At 36.0% G+C, this 8,344-nt stretch overlaps 1 protein-coding gene across 1 annotated transcript; it reads left to right on the top strand.

Moving 5' to 3' along the window:
* Positions 1-863: 863 nt before the first annotated feature.
* Positions 864-7,108, top strand: LOC103982005 (WEB family protein At5g55860). The gene is made up of 3 exons (XM_009398793.3): positions 864-1,124; positions 4,243-4,437; positions 5,142-7,108. The coding sequence occupies exons 2-3, from the start codon at positions 4,267-4,269 to the stop codon at positions 6,918-6,920; spliced, it is 1,950 nt and encodes a 649-aa protein (XP_009397068.2). The 5' UTR covers positions 864-1,124; positions 4,243-4,266; the 3' UTR covers positions 6,921-7,108.
* The last annotated feature ends 1,236 nt before the right edge of the window (positions 7,109-8,344 follow it).

Raw genomic sequence — 8,344 nt, 5'->3', positions numbered from 1 at the left:
TCTTTAAAATTATAAATATTTTAATATAAATTATTTTAGTATAGAGATCGTGATATTAATAGAATCCAAGTATATAAGATAATATATAATTAACCCGACCTGAGAGCCTAATTATATATTAGTTCATATACTTAGATCTTATTAGCATCATAGTTCTTATATCTAAAAAACTTATATTAGATTTTCTATAATTTTAAAAAATAAAATAAATAATTTTATTTGTCCTGATATGGTTAACTGTATTAACGAAAACACACATGTGACATTGGATCACGTGAAAGTTTTGAGAAAAAAATAAATTTAATAATTTTTATTTTTAATTATTTTATCGATAAAAAATAATTTAAATATCTAACAGATTAGAAATAAAAATTTTTAAAATTATATAATTTTTATTAATATAGTTGATAACATCAGGATAAATAATATTATTTATTTTATAAATTTTATAAAATTTAATATTAATTTTTAAATATAAAAATCATGATACTAATAGAGCCTTAATTAGTCCGTCCAAATTAAGTAAGTATATAGTGATACTTCTATCACGATATTTAAGCAAAAACAAAAAAAAAAAAACGACGAAGCCGCCGCGAGACGCAAAAGAAGTCCAACTTTCAACATTTTACCACTTGAAATTTATCCCAACACGCGCACTTTTTAAATGTTTTTTATTATTATCTCCGGGTTTGCCTGCTCGGAGAGGACTCCAGCAAGAATAGAATCATTCCCATTGGTCATTGATGACAGGACCCCTAGTTTTGCCCAACCAACTAATAAGCCTTTACTCGATGGTGCCTCGGCTGGAACACCGCATCGGTGACTATTTTTTGGGATTAAACTCTGACGCGCATTCCGACGAGTCCGCTTTACCCCTGGTCTCGCTTTTCCTCCTCCCCCCCTTTTAAGTCTCTCTCCCTCTCTCTCATCGATCCGTCCCTCCTGCTCCCTCCGACGACGCGCACGGCCTTCGAAGCGGCCGGCTTCTTCTCTTCCGTCGCCGGAGCCGCCTCCTTTCTCTGTCCTCTGCGTCTCCACATCTTCGATCTCTCGCCGACGCTCCCGTCCGTCTATCTCGTGTCCTTGAACCCTCGTCGGAAATTTGCAGCCGATTTCCATTCGAGGTCTGTTCTCTAATCATCATCTCCCCCTTTTTCTTCAAGCCTTGTTTTGTTCCTTGACTGGAACCTTAATCCGAGACTCTTCTCTGTGATCCTGGTGCTTTTATTGCTCCTCTTGCCTCTTTCTAGTGCTAAGCGGCTTTTTTGTCTGGAAATTGATTGGCGTCTTCAATTCGATGGAAAAAAATTGTTGATGTCATTTATACGTAAAAGAGGCTGTAATCGAGTCGCACTTTATCAAATTGGTTGCTCTTTTCTATGAAATGAATCTTTATGATGGCACTTATTGAAAAGTTAGGGATCGAATAATCTGATCGTTTTTGTGAAGGCACGAGATCTCAAAGTTCTCTTGCGTCGCATATAAAAATTGTTTCCAATAAAATTCTGTTGATCCTGTTTGATGGTCGCTTTGCGATGGTTAATAACTGCATGAACTAAGAGGGAGAGCTTTCCTATTTTCTTAACCGGCAAGAGAGCAACAATTTACATGTTAGGATATTATTATGTACTAATCGAGGATGGAGACAGTTGACTGTACCATTGGTTGTTATATTGGTAAAATCCTTTTTCAAATTGGATTTATGTGTTGTCCAGAATAGTTTTTGTTCTTATCCGTTTTGCTATGAAGAACTATGACAAAAATCTTTTAAGATCTATTTAATATTCTTGACTATTTGTTGCATTGATTTTTAGTTTTGTGTTATCTCTACCAAATTTAGAAGCCTTTCCCCTCTCCTGTGGCTGCTGGCATTATTGAGAAGTCAAATTCCTATTTTCTTAGGAAAGAACATAAAAATCTGTAGAATTTGGGTTTTATGCCATTCATGAGCTGGTGTCAAGATCTTTATAAAGGGCAGATAGAAAAAATGTAATGTCTGATTACTTGAAAGAACTAAACTGAACGGGAATGTTCTCAATATCATTCTTTAAGGCGAGGTGATCAAGGGTCATGGTATTTTACATGGCCATAAAGATACGGGTGCTACTTCACTAAAAACTTCTGCAAAAACATCCTTCTCTGCTTTTCAACATTACCAAATGGATATTATCATTGGAACTTTGTTTATCTTCACGTAGTTTTGTGATCACTTATAACACTCTTTTAAATTAGATAGACACTGTGATAAGATAGTTCCAGACGTTGATATATAGTTTATAGCTTCTTTGTTGACATCCAGTGAGCTTATTGCTTTCATTGACATCCATGTTTGTTTGTAAGTGGTGATAGCTCTATAATAGCCTTCCAAAATGATGGAAATATGCACGGAAATGCTGTTTATGGAATTTTGACAAATCTTGATGTCCATTTTTGTACTATACTGCCAGTTCAGTGGAAACAATTTCCTAAGACTGTGAATAATGAAGTTTGTGTCTCAGAGTGTTTTCTACATTTCAGGGTATAGTTTATCTTCCATCTCAATATTAATTTTTGAACTTCAGTTGGGCTGTAGCTGTATATGTTTGTATCTTGTGCTAACTAAAATTCATGTGCATTTTAGTAGTATTGTAAATAATGTTGTTTTTCTGGATTGTTAAACACATAGGTTTTCTTTAAATATCCAGATCATTGTTGTAAACAATTAACAGATCTTAGAAAAATGCTTTGTTGTTGTGGAGATTCATTGAAGATCAATTGTTATTGGTTCATATTATCTTGAACTTACCAATTCATTCTTGTATATGATTTTATTTTTGTAGGTTCTTAAGCTTTTTCATACTATTGAGCAAAGATTTTAATTTCGAATGATACCGCCCGTATCGGACGATACGTACCGGTCCGCCAATAGACCGGTACGCGAACCGCCTGCTATTGGGCGGTACTGTCAATCGGGGCTGTTTCCGCCCCGTTACCGCTTGAAATCTTTTGGTAACGATCGATTTCGACCGTTGCTGCCCGCTATCGGGCGGTATTAGCCGAGGGAGAAGAAGAGGGAGAAGAAAAGGGAGAACTTAGAGATCCGGTGCCGCTCTCCCTCAACGATCCTGATCTGTTGCTGCCCTCCCTCGTCGGACGCCGCAGATGAGATGTCACCTTCTCCTCGTCTGAGGCGATGAGGCCTCAACATCGTCGGCGACTTCTTCTCATCCGTGCGGGGAGAAGAAGCCTCGGCGACGTCACCGAGGCTTCGTGAGGAGAAGAAACGAGACGACGTCACCCTTTTTATTTATTTTGTAACTTTTTTACCATATATATATATATATATATATATATATATATATATATATATATATATTGATCGGTACGTCAGAGCATACCACTCAGTATGCTCATACCATATCGAGCTGAGCTCGAAATGCCGGTAAAATTACAAACCTTGTTATTGAGTAACTAAAAAACGTTTGAAGTACTTTGAAAATCCTAGAAGATAAAGATAATTGACTGAAAGTTGAACCGAAGTGGTGAAGCTTGCTTTTCAGTTTTCAGTCCACTGGAACTCAGTCTCTTTTCTTTATTTGGCTTTAGTACTCTTGAATGAGAAAGTTCGAGATTTGTTTAAATGAGTATGAACATGAATCAAATGATGATTTGTGTAGTTAGATCTTGGGAATAGGATGTCTAGGGTTGAATGTTCCAACAGACTGAATTGTAGTCATCTAGAGTCTGACAAATATCCAGATAGAGAAATATTTAATCAGTTAATTGCTGAAATATCTGATATACATCATCGAGTTTATTCCAAGAGTTGGTCAAAGTTTAAGGTTTGGTGGCTTTTTTTTTATGTTTTGCTCCTTTTAAAATGAATTTTTTCTCTATTAACATCATTGTTTAAATACTTATACTTTACTGATTTAATCCTTTCCATTCAGGTCAGTTGGTTAATGTGTTGGTATCTTTTTCAACTCTTGTACCATAAATGAAGTAATTATTATTGGCCCCACATATCCTATCATTTCAAAAATTATGTCAATTTTGTACTGAGGTGAACTTTGTATTAGTTGCATTAATGTGAATCATTGAATATGCTCAAGCTATTTGACAAGATTTTTTCTGTTCAAATCTAGCCATTTGAATTATTTAGTATTTATGTAATTTCTTATTTCAGTTGGATACTGAAGTTGACAAAATTTTGAGTCCTTTATGAGTTCATAAAAGCAAACTGTTTCTAATTTTCTTTTGTAGGCTGACATAGTTCAGAGAAGCATCATGGGCACAAACACACAACAAAATTCTGTGGATTCACCCAAAACACCCAAAGCAGAGATAGACACAAGAGCGCCTTTTGAATCTGTTAAAGCTGCTGTCAGCCTTTTTGGTGAGGTAGCATTTACATCTGACAGAGCTACTGTGAGAAAGCCAAAGCCTCCACCCATTGAGGTATATGTTCCACTCTCTGTCTATGAATTCTGATTAAAAATAATTTTATCTAGAACAACTTTATTGTCTGTTCATTTTATTTTGAATTTAAGATGTAGGATTTGGAGACTTTGTCGTCTCTTCATTTTCATTACTGTCTGAGTGATCTAAAGATGTGCTATTTAGAGAGAGACTCCAAATTATAGATACAAGGAATGATGTTGGCTTGCTACTTCTTCATTTAAAGCAAACAATTACCCATGGAAATAATAATGTAGTTGTTCTATATTTCTTTTTGGGATCCTGTCCAAACATATGCAAGAAATCTACATCATCTATAGGGGGTTATATCATAACTGTTGATTTCTTTTCATGTAATGGACCTGCAAAAACTTCTATTCAATAGCTTTTGGCTTTTATCTCAGGACACTTAATATGTGGTTCAATATTTCTTAAAAAAATAATACATTTTCAGTGTCATGAATTTAAAAGTACCTGATTTATGGATTAAGAAAGTGCGGCAATTGGATTCCCTCATTGAGTCATAATTTAATGTGTTATGAAGTGCTCTATTGGTCATTTCATTTTTTGTATGTTCAACATAAATAAGTTGTTTTTGCTTTTTATATTGGTTTCATATGGGTCAGTGCTAGTCTGTTTTCTGCACTTTGATCAATCAATTATATCACAAAGCATATGCTCCAAACTTCTCTCTCTTTTAACAGAGGGCTTTAGCTAAGGAGACACAGCTTCACTTGGCTAAAAAGGAGCTTAACAAGTACAAGGAACAGCTTACTAATGCTGAAACAACTAGGATCCAAGCACTTGGTGAGTTAGAGTGGGCTAAAAGAACTGTTGAGGAACTGACCAACAAACTGAATTCTATAAATGAGTTGAAGGAATTGGCTCTAAAAGCTACTGAAGCTGCAGAGACTCAAACAAAGAAACTTGAAGATGTGAGCTCTGTTGAAAATACTCGTCAGGGTGGTGTCTGGGAACAGGAATTTGACAATGCAAGGGAGCAGTATGCAGTTGCCATCACGGAGCTTGATGCTGCAAAACAGGAACTTAGAAGGATCAAGAAGGATTTTGAGATATCAATGGAGTCAAAGCTCACTGCCATCGAGCAGGAAGCTGAAGCAAAGCAGCTACATGATGGCAACACTGAGAAGGTCGCACAGCTGTCGGAGGAGATTTCAGCTGCTCAGGAATCACTTATGCATGTGAAGCTTGCCACTGATCAAGCCCGTCAAGAAGAATCAAAGATTCGCACCGAGAAAGATGCTGCCAAACAGTCTTACAAACAAGCTCTAGAAGATACTGAAAAGAAATTGGCTTCTTTGAAGAAAGAGTTTGATCCTGAAGTTCATAAGAACCTTGAGGCCAAGCTGGCAGAGACAACTGCTAAGATTGGAGCCGTGCAGAAGGAAATAGAAGATGCCCAGACTTCAGATGTGGAGTTTGTTACAACAGTGACTGCTGAGCTTGATGGTGCTAAAGAGATGCTGCAGAAACTTGCTGAAGAAGAGAGTTCGCTCAGGAGTTTGGTCGAGTCCCTGAAGCTTGAGTTAGAAGCTGTAAAGAAAGAGCACACAGAGCTCAAAGAGAAGGATGCAGAAACTGAATCTGTTGTCAGTAACCTTCACGTCAAACTTCAGAAATGCAAAGCTGAGCTTGAGGCAGCCATAGTTGCAGAATCCAAGGCAACTTCAGCATCTGATGATCTAGTGTCAGCCCTTCATCAGCTATCATCTGAATCTCAGAACGCATTGCAGGAAGCAGAAGAAATGAAGAAAAGTGCTGAAGAGCTAAGAGGTGAAGCAGAGGCAGCCCGAACCACCTTAGATGAAGCAGAGAAAAAGTTGCAGGTTGCTTTGAAGGATGCAGAGGAAGCAAAAGCAGCAGAGGCAAGAGCCCTTGAACTTACCAAGGAACTTTTTGAGAAAGCAAATGTTGCTCGTGCATCAACTTCTGAGTCTGGGGCCAACATAACAATCTCAAAAGAAGAATACGAGTCACTGACCCGAAAGGTTGTGGAGTCTGAGAAGCTGACAGAGATGAAGGTTGCTGCTGCCATAGCTCAGGTAGAGGCTGTGAGGGCCAGTGAGAATGAGGCAATCAAGAAACTTGAGGCAGCTCGGAAGGAGATGGAGGATATGGAGACAGCAACGGAGGAGGCACTGAAGAGGGCTGAAATGGCCGAGGCTGCTAAGAAAGCTGTTGAAGGAGAGATGAGGAGGTGGCGGGAGAAGGAACAGAAGAGGGCTGCTGAGACTGCCTCAAGGATACTGGCCGAGACACAAATGTCAACAGAAGCATTGCCGCCAAGACCCATGGTCCAGAGTGTGAAAACCGCAGAGAAGAATGAAGAGAATCGGAAGGTTGTTAGATCAACGGTTTCAAAAAAGGCACTTCTGCCAAACCTCAGTGGCATATTCCATAGGAAGAAGAGCCAGGTTGATGGTGGCTCCCCATCTTATCTCCCAGGCGAGAAGCCTGTCTGATCTGATACTATCTTTACTAGCTTCTCTTGTTGTATGATCTGACGATGTGTTTTAGGCCTGAGAGCATGTGCAGGGGTTTTGCTTATGTATAGTTCTGAAGGTTTGGCTCTATGGTTGTTTCTGAACTCTAGTTTCATGTTCCAGTTTCAATGTTGCTACACGCATATCACTTTTCTGGGTGTTGTCTAGCTACTATCGTCCTAAATACTGATTCATTTGATATTACTGAATGGTCAGTAAAGTTGCAGAAAGCCTCAAAAGGAAAAAAAACCTACATGCAACTGAAGCTTACAGGTCAGTGAACTCTCTATAGTTGTATTGAAGTGATATATCAGACAAAGGATGGTTGTCTCCAAAGGAGCCTAAAGGTCCGTGCCCTCTAACCCCCTTAGACAAAAGCTCAAAGATGCTCGAGTAGAGAAAACCATGGTATAATGGTTTTGATTGGTAGACTTTCGAAAAGATGTCCTATCTGTTGAGGTGGCATCAGATTTAAATTTAATATTATTTTTCTTATACTAATACTTATTAAGTTATGTTTTAAATTATCTATAAAAAATATATCATCAATCAAGAGATTCAATTTGTTATTAATATTTTTAATATTAATGATTTTTTATTCATTATTATTTTTTAAGGTAATATATTTTTCATCTCAATTAATGAGTTTTAAGAAATTTATAAGATCTTCAATTATGTGTTTTAAGTATCCACTATTAAGATATCATCTTTTGCTTTTAGTTTTTGTTTAGAGATATACGAAAGAGTGATTTGTTTTAAGTACTCATTTAATTCTGGGTCTTTCGTGCTTACATCTATCTATTTTGTCTTTTGGTTTTAAATCATTCATGATTCCTTTAGGAATCTTAACTAATTTATGATTATATTTCTTAGAAGAGCATGTGTAAGCATAATGATTAAATTTTTTCCAAAAATTATATTTAAGTGTGGTCATTTTACAAATTTAGTTAGTTTTTTATATGTACTACTATTTGTGAAACTAATATTTTTTTTAATATATAATCTTGTTTAACAAGAATCATATCAAATGATTTATTTTCAAATTTAAAATTTTCTAATATTTATCGTAGAAACATTTTTTTCCTTTTTAAGAGTATCTATTATATTATTACTATTAATTGATTCTCCTGAGTAATGTTCTAATATCTCATTAATGATAATTAGGTTTTTATATTTTTAAAGTATTTGATTTTTGAAATAACTCTTTTTTAAGTTCAATATTAGATTATTTTAAATTTTTACATTTAGAGCAAAGAGTACAAGATGTTAATATATATTTGTTATGCATAATTTTTAATTTATTAAATTCATTAGTAAGTAATGCATGATCCCTTTTCAGTGAATTATATTTCTTATCATTTTTTTTTTAGTTCATCATATAAATCATGAAATGCTTTAAGTAA

This window comes from Musa acuminata, chromosome BXJ1-4, assembly GCF_036884655.1.
Source record: "Musa acuminata AAA Group cultivar baxijiao chromosome BXJ1-4, Cavendish_Baxijiao_AAA, whole genome shotgun sequence".
In the NCBI taxonomy this organism is placed as follows: Eukaryota; Viridiplantae; Streptophyta; class Magnoliopsida; order Zingiberales; family Musaceae; genus Musa; species Musa acuminata.
Note: the sequence above shows the minus strand (reverse complement) of the source record. Positions and strands in the feature narration are given on the sequence as shown.